We start from the raw sequence: 22,788 nt of genomic DNA, 5'->3' as shown, positions 1-22,788 counted from the left end.
TTTATTTTTGGTGGAGAGATGCATAAAGGGTGTCCCTAAGGCAAAATAGTCCCCATATTAAAAAGTATTTTTCTGTAATTTAACACTAATTTACCAATTTACCATGATCTACCTTACATCTAAAATTTGGAAGATACATTATATGTTCACTAGTGGCTTTGTTCTTTTTTTCTCTATATATTTAGGACTGCCAATTAACCCACCTGTCTGTAACTACCTGTAGCACTAGCAATGCTCCAGACACTCCAAATGTAGGGATTTAACACGCAAACCAGCCACCGCCTATTTTTTAACTGCTGCCGATTTGGCACTAACGGGCAGCCAACATGTTCTGAGGAAAGTGTCGGGTCCCTAACTCCACCACATTAGCTAACAGGTGCTTGTGCCGGCTGACATCGCTGAAGAGGGATGAGGGAAGAGAGCGCCACTTGCCTATTCAGAGAGAGAACGGCCAGTTGTGCTCTCCCAGACTCTGGTTGCTGATAGCAAAGTCATACAAGTTAATAAAATGGTGTTTAAAAAAAAATATATACACCACTTAAAAAAGGTCAGTGGGTTCTTATTATCCATTATTTTACAGCAAAACAATTTATTTTAATGATTGAAAATTTGGTGGAGCGGACATTTTTTGGATCATATGATCCAGGTTTGAAGCTGAAATCATTAGAATTGGGTTTTATTTGTTTTATGGCTGCTTGTTTGATGTCAGTAATATGAATCAGACATATCCAAACTGTGTGAGAACAGTGATCTTCTACAGTGCCATATAAAAGTGTCTGCCTTTGCCTTTCTGAACTCCTAAATTGAGATACAACCATTTTAATGTAGTTCATTAGCATCGGTAATCAGTAACCAGTGTCAGTGCCTCAGTTAATGACCAGCCTTGATTTGGGCCAGCCCTGTGCAATAGGAATTTAACTTTGGGCCTTTAAAACAAAGTGAACTTGGCAGCTGACAGGTTGTCCAGTCAGGCACACACTATGCCACAGAAAACAGAGACTCCTAAAGACAAAGGATAAAGATAAAGGCTGTGGATGCCTATCAGCCTGGAAAAGGTTCCAAAGCCATTTCTAAGGCTTTAGGACTTCACTGAACAACAATCATTACATTTACATTTACATTTACGGCATTTAGCAGACGCTCTTATCCAGAGCGACTTACAAAAGTGCTTTGCAATTTACCCAAGCTGTTACATCAAGTACAGAGGGGCTGGTCCTTTCTTGGCTTTGTAGGCCAGCTTCAAGTTCGAATCTGATGCGGGCAGCTACAGGAAGCCAGAGCCATACAGCCATCAGAGCCATACTGTCTAGGTGAGGTTAGTTTGGAATAGTAATCTACCCAGTAAGGGAAAAGCCTTCCCCAAATCTCTCCAGAGCAAGGTGTAACATCATCCAGGACATGATATAGGCCCCAACAACAACCTTTCCTGCAAGAATGGGATCCATGGCAGAATAGCACAGTGGAACCATTGCTCACTCTCACTCGTCTCAGGTTTACAAGATAATAACTAGATGATCCTCCTGAGCTCTGGAACAAAGTGTTATGGACAGATGAATTCTATTTATCTATAAAAAACTAAAGCTACTTTTTCAAAGTAAGAACCTTAGGCCAGCTGTGAAGCATGGTGGTGGTAGTGTGATGGTTTGGGAAATAAATAAATTTTTGTCCAAATTCTGTGGCAGACTGTGCTGCAGAATTCTCAGCGTTGGTCATGTTTGCTGGAAGTTGGGCTCGGCAGTTAAATGCGTTACAAATCCTGAGCCACAACACTTTGCCATCAGCAGCCGCAGATAGAGAGAGCACAATTGGTTGCTGTCCCTCCGGATGGGTAGATGGTCCTGTCTCACCGTCTTATCACTATTAAGCAATGTTGGCCTGGTGTGGTCGAGCTGGGGATCTAAAGCTTTCCTCTGTGTGTGTCGGCTGCCCAGCGAAGTTGCCTCAGTAACAGTGTGAAAAGTGTCAGTGGCTGGCTTTTCATGTACTGGAGGAGATATGTGTTAAGTCTATACCCTCCTAGTGTCGGGAGCATTGCTAGTCCTAGGGGGGAGCTACAAAGGGGTGGGTTCTATTTTGGTCAGCCAATACAGCCCCCTGTATTGCAATAATCCCTTTGTATAATATGAGGAATGTTATGCTGTAAACCCTTAAAAGCCTATGGACCGCAGTAAGGCCAAAAAGTTTATTACACTGTACCCACTGTACCAAAGAAGTCCCTGTAGCATCTGTAGTCTATTTGAATTTAACACACAGTTCTAGAAAACTCTGGAAGTAGCTGCACTTCATTACTGTACTTAGTTTTGTAAAATGTGTGCTTTATTTGTACTCCAGTATTACTCAAAGTAAATACTTGGACTTTAATCATTTATTTTTTAATTTTTTAACTGATTCGTAGTCTCCATTCCTGCATTTGAAAAGGGATGTTGTGGCCTGGATGTTTATTTGGGGAAAAATAAATCCTAATATGGATCATCCACATCTAATCAAGTCTAGATTCATTTAATCAGACTTGAACTTTATTGAACTGCCACATATATATATATATATATATATATATATATATATATATATATATATATCTTTAAGGGCCCCCCTTTGAGAACCATGGTCCATCTTATTATTACTTGAATGTAAACCCACCTTTAGTTTACCCACCAGCCTATGTGCTCCATTCCAGTGGTCACGCTTCAGGTCAAGCTTCAGGTCAGGCTTCAGGTAGAGGAGGAAAAAAGAATGTGTGTGTGTGTGTCTGTGCTGCCTGTTCCTTTAAACAACCAACAAAAAAAAAGTCTGTATCGTGCAGCCGCAGACTGCAGCATCACAGAGGCATTGTTGTGAGCAGTGTGTGATCAGGAGAAGAGCACTCGAGCGACTTCAGCAGCCTGGAGCCCAACACACATTCATTTGCCTGCTCTTAATTACCATCTCAGCTAAACTAACACAGGCTCTGTTGTGTTGTGTTTGCTACATTTGGGATTGAGGAGGGAGGGGGGTGTAATTAACATAGCTCACAATAGAGAGGAGCTTTTTTTGTTGTTTTTTTTTTGGAGGAGGAGGTAGGGGAGAGACGGTGAGCCGTGAAGATGAAGCTCCATTAATGCACTGCTGCACTGATGCTCGCCAGATTACAGCAACATCCTTCAGCCTGCAGCAGACAGCTCGGCACACCCAAAACACTAACTTCCTCTACACACTCACACTGAATAAAGAACAACGCTCTCATCAGAGGGCTACATCCACACCTTCTCCTCACCTGCCAGTTCCCCACCTCAGACAGCTGAGTGATAACGCTGTCTGTCTGTTAGGAGAATGTTTCTGAGGGCACAATCACATGTAGAGCTCAGGCTGGATGAACAGTTACATGACGTTCTGTAGTTTAGTGGTGTTTGGTGATTTAATTCTGTGCTTGTTTAATAGTTTTGGACACTGTCTTATCCAGGCATCCATCCATCTTATCCGCTTATCTTGGTTTTGGTGAGTCCAGACTCTACCCCTCCATCCAATCATCTATGTTTACATCCAGCCATAATTCACTCCATCCACTCACTGTCCCACACAACCATCCATTCATTCAACTATACAGCCATGCTAAACATATCCACCCATAAAAGAACCCCTTTTGGTTAATCAAGGAACCATAGAACAGTTACCAGTTAATTAAAGTAGTGGTTCTCAAGTCCCAAAGCATCTTCTGCCGAATTACATTTATGACATTTCTCTTATCCAGAGTGACTTACCTATGAATCATGTTACACAGGTAGGTGAATGTAGCGTTAGCGGTCTTAAATAAGGACTCTGTTCTTGCCCAGCCAATGAATAGAACCCTAGTCTGCCACGGGAAAGGAGAACCACAGTCAATCCACACTTTTGCTCTATTTCAGACCCCAACACCCCTGAGGCCATTAAGAACACTGAATACCTGGTTCAGGTGTGGACTGGCCATTTTAAATGGACAGCTGCTTCAAAATAACCACTGCTGTCAAAAACACCCTTTATTTTTGAGAATGAAACTATAAATCTATAAATTTGTCGTTTTTCCTTTTTTTGACTTTTATATTGTGTGTATTTCCTTCTTCTCAGTCTCAAACAGAAAATCAGAGTAGGACACACTGGGCGTTCAGTTTACTCTCATTGTATTCTGTAGTACAAGTGAGCAGGCAGCTAAAACGCTACCATAACATTCACCACTTCAGCAGCAGTAAACATGTTATTACAGGTTAATAAGAAAAGTGCTCAGAGTTAATGCGACACGTATACGGCAGCAGTTGGTATTGATCAACAAGGCACCGGAGGCATTAAGTCACCTCTCCCCTCTGGGGAGGGCGTTTCTCTGAGCCTGTCCAATAAAGACGATTAGAACCCTTGATCTTCAGCAAGTGCATAACAGCTACAGACTGCAGTGGAACCACTGCAGCATGTCAGAGCTACTGATCTACTGTCAGTTCATTGGAGGAGTCTGTGAGCTGTTCCATAAGTCTCTGATAAGTCCTCTTCTGGCTTTCTGCTCCTCCAGCCCCAAAGCACACTGACCCAGCAAACACCAGTCAGGATGTTCTAGCATGTTTTATCCCATTCTGTTCTTCTCCAGCACACTGTTCTAGTACACTATTCTAGCATGTTCTAACATGTTCTCTCCATCTAAACTATTCTGATGTTCTTCTCCTTTTGCACAGGCCTAAGATGTTTTCACGCATTTACATTATTCTAGAATGTTCTTCCTCATTCAGAGTTTCCGCATGTTCTCCTCAGTAAGACTGTTCTGCAGAATGTTTCCCCATTCAACGTGTTCTAGAATGTTCTTTTCCTTCACTGTGTTCTAGAATGTTCTCCCTTTTAACTCTGTTTTAGAACATACTCCCCATCCTCACTGTTCAGTCAAACTGTTTCACAATGTTCCCCCATGTTCCACTCACTGTGTTCTAGACTGTCCTCTTTTTAAACACTGTTTTAGAACGTTCTCCTCCATCACACTGTTCCTCTCTGTTTTAATCTGTTCTACAGTTTTCCACCATTTGAAGTTGTTCTAGACTGTACTTCTCCATCACTGTGTTCTAGAATGGCTTCCTTTTTAACGCTGTTTTAGAATGTTCCTCCTTTCAGACCATTCTTCTTCATCACACCTGTTCTGTACTGTTCTCCTCCATTACACTGTTCCTCTCAATCTGTTCTACAATGTTCTACAATGTTCACTTTTCAAATACTCACACTGGGTCATTTGATACTAGAACAGAGCTTGTCTGGAGGTCTGGAGGTCCTAGAGGTCCACAAGGCCAACCTTAAAATGAATGAATTTGTTTAAGTGAACCAAAAGCTTAATTGGGCTTGACTTAATTAAAGTCCTTATTGTTTACTAATGATCTGATGACAGCTGCCATAGTTACGGTAACATTCGTACTCAAAGTATCTCAGCAGGTGCTAATATGATTAAGAGCGTGGAATTCTATTCTGCCTGTGTTTTGTGGATGGGGTTTGTGTCAGGTTCTGACAGGCTGAGGTTGGAATTGTCCCCTTGGGGTTGTTGGTCAGATCCAATTAAAGTTCTATGCTAGAACAGTCAACAGTACAATGCGGGTCAGTGTGTTACGGGCTTTCCGTAAGGCCTCAGTGGAGGTGAGCATTTAGGTCGTATTTCTCACAGAATTTGTCAGTCAAAGGGATGCAGGTGAGCAACTCGCACCACTCGCACTTAAGGGGGTACACGTAGAAGAGCACCACAAAGCCGGAGAAGATGCCCAGGAAGAGGGTGAGCGAGAGTAGGATCTGGCAGCGCTTGCGGTACATGTCCATGCGACCGAAGCTGATGTAGGGCAGGAAGGCGAAGGAGAGGAAGAAGCCCGAGATGAAGCCGCAGATGTGGGCGAAGTTGTCGATCCATGGCAGCAGGCCGAAGGCGAAGAGGAAGAGCACCACGCACAGCAGCTTGAAGAAGGCCCGCCACGGACGGGCCAGGATCTGCCAGCTTTGAAAGAGCTCCACAAACAGACACGCCAGGATGCCGAACTGAGAACCTGCTGGGCCCACCTAAGGTGAAAAACGTATTGAGTTAAGCATCTTGGATTTTTCTGTATGCTGCCCTTGTCCTTAGGGTCCCTGGTGGTGAACAGTTTCAGCTTTCATCTTTTTACAGGCTGAAATCATTTAAGGGGTTGTCTCTGCTGTTAAACATGGTGGTGGGTCATTTGTGTTGACCCCTTAAGACAACACAAGGGTTAAAGTAAAAACAAAAAATGCTTTCCTGTGTAACTGCTTAACGTTTCAAAACATATAATTTAATGCTTTTTTGAAATGGTGTGACCTCACAACCTTGAACATATTGAACATATTACTGCCCATTTCAAGCCAGCAGCAGTTTAGCAGCTCATTAAATTATAGAAGATATAAGATATAAGGAAATTTGTTACTGCAGCCCAATTTTTTGCTGTCTTAAGAAGTACACACTGTGCTGTTCCTGGCTGTCTGAAATTAAAAGTTCCACTGTAGCTGTTCTAAAGGATGAAATTTACTGTATTTCTGAAGTTTGTGAGCAGTTTAACATCTTATTCTGTGTATTTTGGCCTGGGCTGCTTTTTGAATGACACAAAATACAGGACAGAGCAGAGGGCATTTACATACAATGCATTCTAAAAGTCTTCAGACCCTTCCATTTGTTCAGATATTGTTATGTTGAGACCTTGTTCTAGCATTATACACTCAATACCCCATAATGAGAAAGTGAAAACTTCAGATCTTCACTTATTGTAAATCTACTGAAAAGGAAAAACCCTTTGCTATGACACGTGAAATTTCGGTCTGGTGGCCTCCCATTTCTATTGATTATCTTTGCTTGGAGTCCATCTGTGGTAAATTCAGCTGATATGAACATGGACATGATTTGGAAAAACACACACCTGTCTATATAAGGTCTCACCGCTGACAGTGCATATCAGAGCAAATAGAAGGCCATGAGAGGCCAAGAACTGCCTATAGAGCTCAGAGACAGCATTGTGTGGAGGTGTTGCATGGATCTGTTGAAGGCTACAGAAGGAATTATCTTAGAAAATTCAGCTGCACTGAAAGTCCCCAAGAGCACAGTGGCCTTCATAACTTTTAAATGGAGAAGGTTTGAAACAACCAGGACTCTTCCTAGAGCCGGCCTCCCCATCCAAACCAAAGTAATGGGGGAGAAAGGCCTTGGTAAGAGAGGTGACCAAGAATTCAATGGTCATTCTGGTTGAGCTTCAAATGTCCTGTGTGTAGATGGGAAAAACTTCCAGAAGGTCAACGATCACTGCAGCACTCCATCAACCTGGGCTGTATGGCAGAGTGGCCATATAGTAAAACACACTTGAAAGCACCTCAGGCTGTGAGACTCAAGATTCTCTGCTCTCGTGAAACCAAGATTGAACTTTTTGGACTCAATTCTAAGCTGTATGTCTGAAGGAAACCAGGCACTGGTCATCACCTTCTCAATACCATCCCTACAGCGAAGCCTGGTGGTGGCAGCTGGTCAGGGAGACTGGTCAGGGTTAAGGGAAAGCTGAATGAAGCAAAGTACAGATATATTCTTAATGAAAATCTGATCCAGAATGCTCGGGACCTCGGACTGGGCTGAAGGGTCACCTTCCAACAATACAATGACCTTAAGCACACAGCCAAGACAGAGCAGGAGTGGCTTATCGACAACTCTGTAAATGACCTCCTCCGGCCCAGCCAGAGTGCTGACTTGAACCCAATCGAACATCTCTGGAGAGACCAGAAAACGGCTGTCCACCAACGGCCCTCATCCAGCCTGACAGAGCTTGAGAGAATCTGTAGAGAAGAATGGCTGGGGTCTGAAGACTTTTCCGGTGCATTATATAGATTTGTCTCTTTAATTCTATGGTGTAGAGAGAGAAATAATTAATAATAATAATAATAATAATAATAATAATAATAATAATAATAAATAATAATTCTCCAAAAAAGTTTTTTGGAGAAGTGCTAAGTAAATGTCAAATATAGGCTCTTTTAAACTTAACTCCACTTATTATCCACTACTATAGCCCTATACCCTTCTAGACTACTATTAAAGCACCATAAGTTATAGGTTTATGAGAAACGCTGCACCTCAGCTCTGTAAGGAAGGAAGATGGCACTGGCCAAGTTGCCTGTGATGCCACTGAGGATGTAGATGATGGATATTCGCAGCCAGCCAGCTAGCTTCTCCAAATCCCTCAGGATGGTCATCTGGAAGCACACAGACACCAGGCAGTGCAGGATCCTGAGCAGAAACACAAGACAGGTAAAGCCTTGAATACGATTCTCTAGTCTTTTCTAGACTTCAGCTAAAATACAGATGATCTGAATGACATGTGGAAAAGTGCAGAGTGCCAACAGTGCTGGATTACGATCAAACCTTGCGCTTACCCAGCATGCAGGAAGAGAGAGAGCCACAGCCGATAGAACTGGTCTGGCACCTCTGGATTAAGAAAAGGCAGCAGGCCACACACATCATCCATGCAGTGAACCTGGAGGAAGGCATGTTACAGGGAGCTCTATTTACACATGAGTTTTGAGCGCCACCTAGTGGTGGTCTTCTATGTACAGTTTATTCTGTGAGCTGTGTGAGAAACCAACTAACCATCTCTAATAACCAACTCTATACTCCCTCTACTGGTTACATTTAGCAAGAGCTATATGAGACCTATAAGTACTGCGTACCATGGTATAAGACCCTATTATATTCTGTAACTGTAATAATGAAAGTAAACGGCAACCATCTCCCTGCAAGGCACACTAATACACACAGGGGTTCTTCAAGGGTTTTCTTTTTACATTAAACATAAATGGTTCTTTGCCTGATTCTGTGGATTGTATAGAAAACTTTTTATAGATGGTTTCCTTATAAAACCTTCCCAAAATGGCTTTATTTAGCAGGTTTCACCACTGCTGTGAATTCCTTTTTTGCAGTACCATGTAGAGGCCTTGTAGTGCTTAGACAGAGTTTCCCAGTTGATTATAGAGGTTTCCCAAAAGCATCTAGGCACCAAAAAGATTCTTAAATGGTCGAGCAAGCCTCACACTGAACACTATCTCTACTAACACTGTGATTGTTTGGGGAAACTGCTAACTAGTACTGCTAATGCTCATTTTATATTCAGCATATTCAAATATTACAGATGATTAGTTGGTGTTAAAAATAAATTAACATATATTAAATAAATACATACATAAATAATCACTATAATGTAAACGAAAGCATAACTCTGGTAATCATGCCACCACCTCACTCCTACCAACAAACAAAAGCAAGTGGGATCCTCAACCCCACTCATGAAGCAACAATGATGCAATGATGTTCCAGTGGAATAGAGAGGTATGTACATTCACCTGGGAACACAGTGTGGCCTCTTCATGGAAATAGCCATTCATAAAGTCACAGTACTCTCTGGATGTGATCTCACACCTGCACAATGAAAAAGTTAATAAGGGGGGGTAAAGTACAACACTTCTGTAACATATCGAAATATTTAATTCAACGTATGAAAGCTTTCACATGAGTATCCATAATAAAAGTTATTTTGCTTTTTACAATATTTTGTAATATTGTATTAAAGCAACAGTATGTAAAGTTTCTACATTAAAATAGCAGCTTCAAAATCAAGTTGTTGCAAAAGTGAATTCCACTCCTCATCTGTAGAGAAGCCAGGGAGCAAAAAGGGTAAATTCTCCAGAATGCTGATTTAAGGTGGCCTGTAAGGCTTACTACAACTTGTTCATCAAAATACCATTTTAAAAGGCCTGGAATTGAATACTTAAATATTTTCATAAACACATACCTTTTAACTTTTACTCAACTAGAAGTCAAAATATCAATACTTTACTAAGTTTAACAAATCAACAGATGGCATTTGACTTCTGATTTAAGCTTGAATGCCAAACCCAGCCCCTTGAAAAACAGAGGAAGACTGAAGAGCAGAAATGTAAAGGAGGGTAGAGATAGATTTTATGGAAGGAGGAGGAGCGTCAACTTTTTAGCTTTATCATATCATATCATCAGTACTTCTAGATTTACTCAGATACAAATACTACACTTTGTCTGTGTCTATAGATCTCTATGGATTACTCTCACCTTCCTTTGGTTCCGATGCAGCACGGCCTGCCTGTAATGACACAGTCTATGTGAGGCAGGTTTGTATGGTTTCCACTGCTGTACCTGGTGCATATCTGAAAACACACAGTCAACATTAGTGACCCTCACTGTGACTAAAGCAATAAGCCAGATGCTGCCAGGCACTACTAGAAATAGAAGACAGCCCTTATTACTTTTTATTACTTAGAGAAACCAGTGATGAAATATGCACAAATCTCTAATTTCTATGGATGAAATAAAGAAATAATCAAAAAGACCATACATGACCTTCAGTGATGATATTGTATATATATATATATATATAGTATATAGTTATGCTAAAATGTTTTGGTACTGTCACAAAGATACACTCACCGGCCACTTGGTGATGTCATCAGGCCACTCATGAGGCGAGATGGAGGCCGGCTCCAGACACGTCCTAAAATCACAGCAACACACGGCGATCTGTCACACGTCTGCAGCACAGTGCTGCTCAGTTAATGCTCAGTGTACAGTAAAGAGGAGGGCACCTTACCTGGGGTCTTGGTGACAAACTGAGCCATAATTGCGTAATTTACCATCAAGATAGGGAACACTTGGGTGCTGAGGCCACTTTACCCACAGAGCCAATGTACTCTGAGAGAGAGAGAGAGAGAGAGAGAGAGAGATGTATGGATATCCCTAAGTTGCACCCATTCTGACATAAATGTGCAAATGCACACACAGCTTGGCACAATGCCTAATGCCAGGCATAGGCTAAAGGAGTGGAAGGTGCTCCATTTAATACTTTTTGGAATGAGTTGGGGTGGTGATCATCCAGCATCCTGACCTTATTAACGCTCTTTTCGCTAAATGCAATCAAATCCTCACAGCAATATTCTAACCTCTAGTGAAAAGCCTTTCCTAGACAGTAGACAGTCACTCCAACAAAAGCAGGATAAACTCTGTTTTAATAACCTTGAATTTGGAAAAAACAATGCATGAGCAGGTGTCCCAATACTTTTGTCCATATAGTATATTCACTAGCTCTACTGTCCAGGGAAGACCTTCTTTTGTATTGATTCTATACTGTACATAGAAACATCCTTTTTTAGGTGTTCTTTTAAGGAGTGGGTCTTTTAAGAAGAAGTGAGATGTGTAGTGATGAAGTGAATGGCACTGACTGAACACTCTTCCTGAGAGGTCTGTACACAGCCTGACTGGTCGTTTCGGACGCAGCAGGCCGAGTTACGCTCCCTCTGTTTCTTCTCCTGCATCAGATCATGCACCTGTTGGTCCTGGCGCATGCAGGGCGAGAACTTCGCCCCCAGATGTATCAGCGCTTCCTACAGTACAGGACATGATGTAGTATTTCACCAAGTGTTTATTTAACCCAGTGTTAATAAGCAGGGCTCGGTTCCCAGAAGCATCCTAGCACCTAAGACCGATCTTAAATGGCCGAGCATGCTTCACACTGAGCCCTCTCTCTACCAGTTAAGATGATCCTAACACTAAGATGCTTTTGGGAAACTGGGCCAGAAAATTGTTTTCAACAATCTAGTCACAGGCAGTAACTTACAGAGTTTGGTCCAACCCAGAAGTTCTCCTGCTGCACAAACTTGACATTCTCATAAACACCTTTATTTCTTAAAACCTAGAATAGAAAAGAATTTGTTAGAAAGTTTAAGTATTATTTATGATATTACTAGGTGGTTGCTATTGTGCTGCTAGATGGTTGCTATGGTGTTATTATGACTTTCCAGGTGATTGATATCTGTTTAATATGTGCGGATCTTGCTGAATGGTTGACAGATGGCTGCTATAATGTTGCTAGGTGGTTGCTATGGTTTTGATATGACTTTCCAGGTGATTGATATTTGTTTAATAGGTGCAGGTCTTGCTGAACAGTTAATAGGTGGTTGCTTTGATGTTGCTAGGTGGTTGCAAAGTGGTTGCTATTGTGCTGCTAGATGGTTGCTATGGTGTTATTATGACTTGATAGGTGATTGATATCTGTTTAATATGTGCAGATCTTGCTGAATGGTTGATAGATGTCTGCTATAATGTTGCTAGGTGGTTGCTATGATATCCTAGATGGTTGCTAAGTGGTTGCCATAGTTTCATAGGTGTTTGAATTGGCTGAAATTGGTTGCTAGGTGGTTGCTATGGTGTTGGTAGGTGGTTGTATGGTATCCTAGATGGCTGCTAAGTAGTTGCTTTGGTATCCCAGGAGGTTCCAATGGTGTTGCTGTATGGTTAATCAGTTGTTACTATGGTGTTGCACAGATGACTGCTGTGGTGTTGCAATGTGGATGTTGAGTGGTTGCTATTGTGTTGCTTGTTGGATGCTTTGGTGTCACAGATGGCTGCAATAGTGTTGCAAAGAAGTTGCTATTGTGTTGCTATGGTGTTGCTAAGTGGTTGCTATTGTATATCAGGTGTTTGCAATGTTGTTTATCTGTGGTTGCTATTATTTAAAACAGGTATGAGGTTTTAACGACTGCAGTGGTTTAATCTTCAGGGTGAACTCACAGAATCTACAGTTTCGTGTTGGGAGAAGCCAACAGGCGCAATTCCATAGATGGAAACTGAGAGGATTGTGATGAGCAGGTGGACAAACGTGATCCAGTAAGTGAAGAAAGGCCTGCAGGATGAAGAAACACCTGTCATTAAGAGCGCAATGGCAATTCTCTACTGTAATATTAAAGATGTTGACAGGTTATACCTGTGGTCATTCATGTCCTCTATCTGCCTCTTCACGTAGCTGTCGATGCGTTTGCGGTAAGAGCGGTTGGTCAGCCTGCCCACTATCCCCAGGCCATACGGACGTTTATCTCGAGCAAAGAGCTTCTTGACAGGAACAGCGATACGCTGACCGCGGCGCTGACCACTCACACTCACCACCTCCTGCCGTAAACGCACCCTCGGCTGAATCAACGTGCCATCCCTGGCTTTCCTCCAGCCCCTCTCCAGAGGCCTGCAGAGAGAGAAAGAGAGAGAGAGACACACACACAACAGCTGTGATTCACACTTGAAAGCGTTCAGCGCTCGCTCGTCTTCAGCTGTGTTGTTGAGTTCTGAACATTTCCGAGTTCTACAGTTTACTTCAGGCTGGATCTGTGAGTGTCTGGATTTGCCGTTTGTTTGGATCTTTGTTGAGGACTGTCTTTGAAGTCGTGGCAATGAATAAATTTCAGTGACTTACACGTATACAAATAGCCAGACATGTGTCATTACACGTGTGTGTGTGCAGATGTCTGGAATCAATGTGCTCAGTAATATTAAATCAACCTGGTTGCACATACAGTACCAGTCAAAAGTTTGGACACACCTGCTTGAATGTGTGCTGACCATCATCTTAAAAACATTTGCTCCAAGCAAGCATGACCATATAAGAGTTCACTGTGGACACATGGGTAAGACTGTGGACATGTGTTTGCTTGAGGGTGGACATATGTCTCAACCCATGCTTCTACAGTATGTTAATGCATTAACATTAACGCTTAATCTCCTCCTTTCAGTTCAACCTACAATTTAGACTTTAAACCCCCTACCCCCAGCTGACCAGCCATGACATCCTAACAACGGTGGCCAGCTGTGTGCACCCCAGTGTCCTCTATATGGTCACCCTAGCATTTAGATGACCAGCACACAGATGTTGACCAGCACACATTCAACCACATGTGTCCAAACTTTTGACTGGTGTATATATTGGGAGGTAGGTATTGGGACACTTGCTCATTCTTTGCTTCTTCCAAAATTAAGAGTGTTAAAAAAAACAGCTGATCCTGCTTTTGTTGTAGTAACCTTAACTTCTACTGTCCAGGGAAGGCCTTGTACTTTTGGAGTAGCATAGCTGTGAGGATTTGATTGCGTTTAGCAACAAGAGCTTTAATGAGGTCAGTGTTTTGGACCACTGTCTTGTTGCATAACCCAATTAAGTGTCAGCTACAGTTCATGGACAGAAGAACATAAGACAATCTGCAAGTCTTCTCTGGTACAGAACACAATTCATGATTCCTTCAATAATAGCAAACTATGGAGACTATGCAAAACATCCTCACACCATCGCACTACCACCACCATGTGTCTGACTGTAGGTATGATGTCAGTGACGCTTACAAGTGACTTTTAAAGAGTGAGAGGGAGTTAAGTTAGTGAAGCTTACAGCATTAAGTGACTCCTCTCTAAGTCGGTCTTGTCCAGGGCACTGCCAGTCAGGTCCAACTCATCGGCTACTTTGTTTGTGTCGTTGACGCGGATGGCGGCTTCAGAGGGCGACTCAAACACTTCGTCTGCGTATGTGGACAGTTCCTCTTGAACCAGCCCATCCTAATCACACACACACAGGGCTTCATTACACTCAACAAAGAGTGACCAGACCAGACAATTCAGTGTTATAAGTGCTAATGTACAGTTAAATGCTTATTACGTTTACTGTCTTATGGTGTAAGACAGGGGTTTCCAACTCTGGATTACCCTCACTTTTCATATTTTGGTGTTCTGTGAGCTATAACACACCTGATTCAACTAATCAGCTCATTCAACACCCCTCATTAGTAAATATGGCCGGGGTACTCCAGGACCAAGACTGGAAGGGCTCAAAGAATTGTTTGAGGCAAACTGGTAAAATCTCACATGATAGAGCATACCAGCCAGACCAGAGGTGCACAATCATGGTCCTGTAGACACTGCAGGGCCAGGACTGAGCACCCCTGGCCTAATCTCTACTTCTAAAGGATTTACATTATTTTTCACATCATTTATGGAGTCTGGCAGATGATCTGATTCAATTTCATCAGTTACAGAGACAAGTGTAGTGTTCTAGAGTCTCTGTCTGGGTGGGGAACTATACTCCAAACTGTTGCATGGAAGAAAACAATGATACCAACTATATTACACTATTCATACTATCTAAACAGAGGTGGGATTTCCAAAGCACAAAGATGATTTCTTGATGCCTGAGCACTCTACTAGTTAAGATGAGCTTAACCCCAAGATGCCTTTGGTACACTGAACTCAATTGCTATGGGAGTTGGAACCAGTGGCAGATAATCTGTAATCAGACATATGTGAGAGCAGAAAAGCAGATGTGATTTTCCATAAAACAGCCAATAGAGGGCAGTGTTGGAAGAGGGAATTAAGAGGGATCAGTTGGTTAAGTGCTGCTGGCAGCCTCACCCTTGTGAAGAAGGAGGTGTCCTGCTCATCTAGGAAATCCCCCGTGTCCTCCTCTATGAAGCTGGCTGCTGCAAAGCTGCGTCTGTGCACTCGCCGCAACGTACCTTCTTTTAGTGGACGACCCTGAAAGCAGAAACAGTATTGACCATCTTCATCATCATTATCATCACCACCACCTTTGTCAACATCAACAAGTACTGGCTGTTCTTTAAAAGCAGGGAAACATGTTTAAGGACGATGCTGCACTCCTGTTGTCGCGGAGGCTGGATTATCTCTGTTCTGGAATATTCCAGCTGACTAACAGCTGAGCATTCCAGAGGAATTACTATGGCCATCTGTTATCATTACTCCAGGCCTGCTCATCTGGGCAGATGCACTCGGGTGAACTGCACCAAATTCAGGTCCGACAAGATGGGCCTACAGATCAACTTTTACATAACAGATTATGAAAGGGACAAAAACAAGAATGCAAAAGTGAGCCACCACACAGAAATCTGTGATAATCGGCCCAGTGCAGGCTTTACTCAACACAGTCTTGTCCTAGCGTGATCTGCGCCACTTTAAAAAGGACACAAGTCTCTTCAACAGCTGGACTAATTGTTTAAAGAAGGAACTTTATTTTCCAACCTTCAGAAGTGGGACACGAATGGACTTTATCTGTCTCGTATTTGGTCTAGTTGCTAGTGTCCTGCAAATCATCATACTCAGGTCCCATGTTTTTGCATCTCCTGGCGTCTATCAAGTCTGGAATGATTATTTCAAACAACCATGACCATGTCTTCTTTATATATTTTGGTGTTCTGTGAGCTATAACACTACTAATCAGCTCATTCAACACCCCTCATTATTAAATATGGCCATGGGTACTCCAGGACCAGGACTGGAAGGGAGCTGGCATTGAGGCTCAAAGAACTTTTTTGTCGAGGTCTCTTTGGTCTCCAGCAGAAGACTCTCATTGTTCCAACAATAAGCTGCAAACTGGTAAAATCTCACATGATGGAGCACACCAGCCAGACCAGAGGTGCACAATCATGGTCCTGTAGACACTGCAGAGTTAAGCTCTAATCCTTGATCTGTAATCTAACATGCTGGCTCCATTTGAGCCAACTGTGGCATGATCATGGTTGTTTGAGAATAATCATTCCAGACTTGATAGACGCCAGGAGATGCAAAAACATGGGACCTGAGTTACGATGATTTGCAAGACACTAGCAACTAGACCAAATACAAGACGGATCAAGTCCATTCGTGTCCCACTTCTGAAGGCTGGAAAAGAAAACGCCTTCTTTAAACAATTAGTCCAGCTGTTGAAGAGACTTGTGTCCTTTTTAAAGTGGTGCAGATCTATCGTTTTTCTATAGTTTATCTTAATTGTTTATAGTTTAAAATATCAGGCCTTGTGTTTATAAATTACCCAATATTGATCCAATTTCTTCCACTAGCAAGGACTCCCCCAACCACACAGCGATATCTGTGTTTACAGGGTGAAGACTAGCGCATGCTATAAAGCACAACTGCATCTTTCCCATTTGCTGTTTATGCAATGGGATTGGACATCTAAACATGCTTGGATGAGAACGTTAGGTACCTCTTCTGTTCTCTTTGAAAGCTAAAGGTGAGAGCTAGCATCACAACAACGGATGGCTGTGGCCAGGCCTGTCATGATAATCACCCTATCAACTTATCGGACAATATATGGACATGACCTCGATTATTTGTCTGACTTCAATAATGGACACTGTGTTTGCTTGCTTGTATTTTACCCAGTCACGCAGTTCTGTTCTCTGTTGGTGGTGAGCTGGAGTCACAGACTGCAGTGCAGTGCGTGTCAATGCATCATGGCGCCTCCATAAACACAGAGCAGACTGAGACAAGTAGTGGTGTGACAGATCACCACTCTGGAACTGTCCATTTCCTAGGATATTCACTGGCCAGATATTATTTGGGTGGTGGCTCATCCTCACCACAGCAAGGACACTGACATGGTAGCATGTTAGTGTGTCTGGCACTGGTACAAGTCAATCAAACACAACAGTGTCGCTTGGATTTTCCCACATATCAACGTAAGTGCTAGGCTAAAAGTAGCTCCCCACCCAAAAATATCTGGCCATCAAGTGGATACTGACCGCTGAGAAATATTAGAGGACTTACAGAAATTATACACTACAGACAGATCCATAATATCTTAAAATCAGTGTATTGCACTGTAATTATTGAGTGCAATTAATGTGCATTCATACATAATAAACACAAGCAAACAAAAAATGTAGTCCAACCTTGACCAGTGCGGTGGCTGCTCTGAAGCTCATCTTGGCGACGGACTCTCTCTTGCGTCGGCGCGGATGCCGGTTGAAGCCTGACCGGGAACTGGTGAAGGAGCACAGGGAAACAGCACCGGGGGTGATGGGAGTTTGAGGCCCACTGAAACCGTCAATTTCCTCCACGTTACGGAAGGCTCGACCCCGGGCCAGCGGGTCCACGATCTGCAGAGGACAATGACCTCAGTGTCAATAAATAAAACACCATAACCCCTGCAAAACCTCAGGGAGGCCACAATTCTGGTACAATCAGTGATGGATGATGGATGATAATCAATATCACCCAGGATTGCTGCAGGTCATACTGCCTATACATCAATGTTCTGAATATCAGTTTCGAAACACAGTAGTGAAGCTTGGAAGTCTGGAAACTAAAATGTCAGACACCATGTCATGTGTCATGGAGTAGTTAACTAAGAAACCTCCTTCAAACCTTCTGTATGCCATGCTGTGATGGGGGCAAGTATAGAGGCGGCGGGGTCTCTGTGCTGGTGATGGAGATGTTGTCCTGGCTAGGCAGGTCCATCTCGCGGATAACTTGAGGCTTTAGCTTGCCGTAGCGCTGGTTGCAATGGTGCAGGCTCTTCCTCTGCCATTTCTGTGTGGTGTCCGCATCCTTGCTGACCCCAAACCAGTCCGCCGTGCCCCTGCAGACAGAGCAAGATGATCAGCACACAGCCCAAATAGAAAAATACAGTGCAACAATGCAGTAGTTAGTTCTGACATAATGTAATGTGAAATTCAATGCAGCAGGGACTTTAGGAACCCTCCTGTGTAGATAACATCTACAGTCATATAAAAATATAACATATTAAACATATTTAAACATATAAACATTTGATCTTTACTTGATCATTATTGGGAGATGGAGCTTATATAAGCAAACACACAACAGAAGAAATTCAATTTAAAATGTCTTTAAAATGTAAAATGTAATAAATGGAAATGCAAATTTCTAGTGAGGAAAAAGTTAGAACACCCTATGCCCTAATAGCTGGTATTTCCCCCCTTTGCTGAAATAACCTCAGTTAGACGTTTTCTATAAGGATCTACCAGTCTCTGACATCAACTGGGAGAAAGTGTTTCCCACTCCTCCATGCAAGATTCTTTCAGCTGTGAGACTGATACAATGCTGTATAAAGGCAGAGACACACCCCTTCTTATTTATTTATTTAAATTGCCAGTCATTTAGTACAAGTTATTCATTTTTCAGTATCAGGAAAAAACAGAAAGCCTCAACAACCAAATATAATTTCAGATGTTTCAACATTTCGTGAACCTCTTTACCTTTATTCCAGTTTCTTTTTCAGGACTGAAAAAGAGCCTTTACAGTTTAATCATTTCATCATTTATTTAGTCCCAAACATGTGCAACAATGCTGGGGTCTGGGCTGGGCTCTGGGGTGAACAGCAGCAGCTTCAGCAGTTGAATAATTTGTACTAAGGTTCTTGATCAGTTCTACATCTTTTTAGACCCACAGATCTGAGTCGTATTCTTACAGTGGAGGGGAGGACAGAAATACCTGTGGATGTTCAGATCTGAAGTCTCCTGTCTCTCAAAGATGAAAGCTTTTTATGTTTCTCCTGAATTATCTTTCATCCTCATAAATGCAGAACTTGCACTTAACGGCTGTTTTGACTGGAAATGAAATAAATGAAAGTTGCTCTCTTTTGCACCGTGCTATATATACGCAAATAACAGTCATTTTTATATTTCAGCACAGTTGGCTTAATACAAATACATACACGTAATACATATACGGTGCTGGGCAATTCCATACTGAAGCCATTCTCAGCACAGCCGTAATAGTAACATGGTAGAGGCTTGGCAGTGTGGGTAGTGTGTTATCCCTTGGCTCTTAGGGCTTTAGGCCTACAGCAAAGTCCACCCTGCCTGCCACGCTTTTTCTGTTGTTCAAGTAATGAAGAACATCTGGTGGCTTAAGAGCACAAGGATTAAGCTCGGCCTTACAGCAACCACGGGATCCTCACTCTTACAGTGGACTGATAATTCTTTATTACAGTGATGACTAACCTGCAATTCTTCGTATGCATGTGTTTAATGTGTGTGTAAGTTGAGGACAGCGGGAGGCTGTAGGGAGTGTTTAGAAAAGGACGACACTCAGTAATAACAGGCCTAGATTGTGTATCATTACAGAGAAGGCCAGCTGGGGCCTTATAGGCCTGTGTACAGGAGTGCGGGTCAGGTTTATTGTTGTCTGCCCTATTTATAATTTCAGTTCATATAAATGCATTTATTTAGAAAACGTATAGAAAAAAACATTTTATTATGTTTTTTTCATTCATTTTTTATATATTCATAAGCAGAAATACGCATACTGCTCAAATTTGTTGGGTAATTCTGTCTAGGTGCTAAATAATTTTGCAAACCAGTAGTAAACCAGAAATGTACACTGAATTCACAGTATTTACAGATGCAAATCAGCTGCATCTTTATGAAACTGACTGCATTACCACAGTTCTAACAGAAAGACAGCAATTACACTGACCTTGAACCGATATGCAGTCGACATTTGAATCATGTACATTCAAAGCACCTTTCTGCCAGGGTGGCATCAACACATATAAAGCATGGCCTCTAACAGCTTCCACACAGCCAGAGTCCACACTCTTCAGGTCCTCACTCTCATACCTACACAACGTACGTGTCATAGCAAATTGTACAGGTGAGCAATATGATGATATTGTTTCATTTTCATGATAAATTACATCGCAGTATACTTGCACACACAATATACGTCTAGCACACAGACCGACTACATGTTTCAGTAGAAAGAGAGCAGAATTAGCGCTGGTTAATTGCATTAACAATATCACAGTGTGTGAAATACTGAATAAACATCATTGTGATCATGGGTTTTGATGGTCTTTATATGTAAGAAACACTAAATTGACCTGGCTTGTTACTCATTCATTAACTCACTCTGGTTAACAGACTAAAAATGATCCACAAGGGGGCGCTGTTAGTACTTGGATAGCTTCTGGTGCTTTGCATCAATGACACTGTGGGCACTTGTTAAAAGTGGCGCTAGGAGCACTTTAGCTGTCTGGGGTTAAGGACCTAAATGTTGTGATATATATATTATGCATTTGTGTTTAAGTATTATGATATTATATTTTTTGGCCACCTCCACATGCCCCACATGCGTCACAAAAAGATGTACTATTATGCTTCCCACAGTTTATCGGTATCAGGTGATTTTTAGCCAAAATATGCTTTTATATTTCTCTAATTTGCTAAAACAGACCTCTGTGTGAGGGCACTGCTAGTGAATGGGGGAGTTCAAGCGTGGCCTCGTGGAGGAAGCAGAGTAAACACCACTGACCGCATACCACTTTCCAGAGTACATCGCTCAGCCCAGTACAGTATCAGAACACAGCAGAGCTAACAAACACCACTAACCACACAAAACAGCAAACAGTGCAGACCACATTTAACCACGGCCAAAAGTACAGCAGCAACAGCTGGTAAGCTAAAGTGATGGAGTTTTCAGAGCTAGATAAGCGGCATTTTTCCGGTTGTGTTTCTGCACTGTGTTTCCACACCTCTCTCAGCTGGTGTTTTTTAGCTGTGGTTGATTCCAAAAAAGTAAAGTACATTTGACCTTGGGAGACAATGCAGAACAATACAGAGGCCCTGCATGATAATGCATTCCCAAGTTTCTCTGAAAGGAGTAATGTAGCATTCAGCCCTGGCCTTAATCGGGATTGACGATCTTCCGGTCATAATGTACTGAAAACCTACCATTGCCAGTCCCAATGTGACCTTTTTTCTGAGAGCACATAATTCATAACTCATAACTCATAACTCATAATTCATTTTATTTTTTGTTTTTCAATAATCCTGAGATCCTTATGATAATAATGCTAAATTATCACCAAGTAAAAACAGCTTAAAGAAACTAGCCAAACAATAAAAATAAACTTAACAGGGGCTCTAAGTGGACCAATACACTAAGACCCTGTCACCATTACCCAAGGATTGCTGGTTCAAATCCCGGATCATGCCGCTTGCCATTAGGCACAATTGGCCTCGCTCTCTCAGGGGTTGGTTGATGGCATTTCCTCCCCACATTACTCCCAGTGTGATATTGCTCAGCACAGGCGTCTTAGCTGTTGTCTCAGAACTGGGGACCCAATACAATCTGATATATTAATAGTGTGATGCTGGTCGACACAGGTGTCTGTTAGCTGTTATATCAGAGCTGGGAATCCGATACAATCCGATACTCCTAGTGTGATGTTGGTTGACACAGGCATCTGTTGGCTGTCATATTGGAGCTGGGGATCAGATACAATCCGATACTCATAGTGTAATGTTGGTCAAAACAGGCCTCTGTTAGCTGTTCTATCGGAGCTGGGAATTCAATACTCCTAGTGTGATGCAGGTCGACACAGTCGTCTGTTAGCTGTTATATCAGAGCTGGGAATCCGGTACTTCTACTGTGATGTTGGTCAACACAGGCGTCTGTTAGCTGTTGTATCGGAGCTAGGGATCGGATACAATCCGTTACTTCTAGTGTAATGTTGGTCGACACAGGTGTCTGTTAGCTGTTGTATCGGAGCTGGGGAGCCACACTGTCCTCTGAGCGCTCTGGCTACCTATTGATGCTGCATCAGTTTGAAAAGAGGCGGTGGCTGAGGAGGAGACATGGCATTTTCACTCTTGTAATGTTGAGGGCGTTGCTAGTGATCGTATGAGTTCACATGAATGAGGATTGGGTAACTGGTTTTCCAAATTGGGTAGAAAATTTTTATATGAATTACATATTAAAAGAAAAACCTAAATAACGACGAATTGTGTGTAGCCATTGAGAGATCTAAAAAACACACCATCTGTATGTACCTAAGTACTTAAAATATGCATTGTCATCACGCAACCTGCCCATTAATCACTGCTAACTGATCAGGAACTCAATTAAGACCTAGTTAAGACTACATCTACAGCCTGTAGTTTACCCAAAAGAGGCTTGGACCCGGATCTCTGTAAACCTTCATTGTCAAAAGCGCCATATAAATAAATCTGAATTGAACTGAATTTAATCTAACCATAAATTTAATAATAAATCTTACAATAAATGACAGAATAATAGAACAATAATTTCAGAATCACTCAGAGACTCTTTCAAGTTCTATAGAAACATTGAGCAAACCCAGCAAACCCACATCCTTAAGCTGTAATCCCATTAAGGCAGGTTAC

The 22,788-nt window shown here is 42.2% G+C and overlaps 1 protein-coding gene across 3 annotated transcripts in view; it reads right to left on the bottom strand.

Moving 5' to 3' along the window:
- Positions 1 to 3,998: 3,998 nt before the first annotated feature.
- The window catches only part of rhbdf1b (rhomboid 5 homolog 1b (Drosophila)), a 61,718-nt gene continuing 42,928 nt past the window's right edge, over positions 3,999 to 22,788 (bottom strand). For 2 of the 3 annotated variants that reach the window (XM_072666848.1, XM_072666849.1), the window contains 15 exons: positions 18,002 to 18,215; positions 17,527 to 17,733; positions 15,251 to 15,373; positions 14,238 to 14,401; positions 12,795 to 13,046; positions 12,602 to 12,713; positions 11,649 to 11,723; positions 11,254 to 11,415; positions 10,626 to 10,726; positions 10,466 to 10,529; positions 10,091 to 10,185; positions 9,349 to 9,424; positions 8,386 to 8,486; positions 8,086 to 8,239; positions 3,999 to 6,021 (listed from right to left, as the gene is read on the bottom strand). In XM_072666848.1, the coding sequence (XP_072522949.1) occupies positions 5,602 to 6,021; positions 8,086 to 8,239; positions 8,386 to 8,486; positions 9,349 to 9,424; positions 10,091 to 10,185; positions 10,466 to 10,529; positions 10,626 to 10,726; positions 11,254 to 11,415; positions 11,649 to 11,723; positions 12,602 to 12,713; positions 12,795 to 13,046; positions 14,238 to 14,401; positions 15,251 to 15,373; positions 17,527 to 17,733; positions 18,002 to 18,215 (2,320 nt within the window). In that variant the 3' untranslated portion in view covers positions 3,999 to 5,601. The remainder of the gene's footprint in view (positions 6,022 to 8,085; positions 8,240 to 8,385; positions 8,487 to 9,348; positions 9,425 to 10,090; positions 10,186 to 10,465; positions 10,530 to 10,625; positions 10,727 to 11,253; positions 11,416 to 11,648; positions 11,724 to 12,601; positions 12,714 to 12,794; positions 13,047 to 14,237; positions 14,402 to 15,250; positions 15,374 to 17,526; positions 17,734 to 18,001; positions 18,216 to 22,788) is intronic. The other variant, XM_072666850.1, reaches the window with a different exon arrangement.

The sequence above is a fragment of the Salminus brasiliensis genome, chromosome 22 (assembly GCF_030463535.1).
Source record: "Salminus brasiliensis chromosome 22, fSalBra1.hap2, whole genome shotgun sequence".
In the NCBI taxonomy this organism is placed as follows: domain Eukaryota; kingdom Metazoa; phylum Chordata; class Actinopteri; order Characiformes; family Bryconidae; genus Salminus; species Salminus brasiliensis.
The sequence above is the reverse complement of the archived record's forward strand: the minus strand, read 5'-3'. Positions and strand labels throughout refer to the sequence as shown.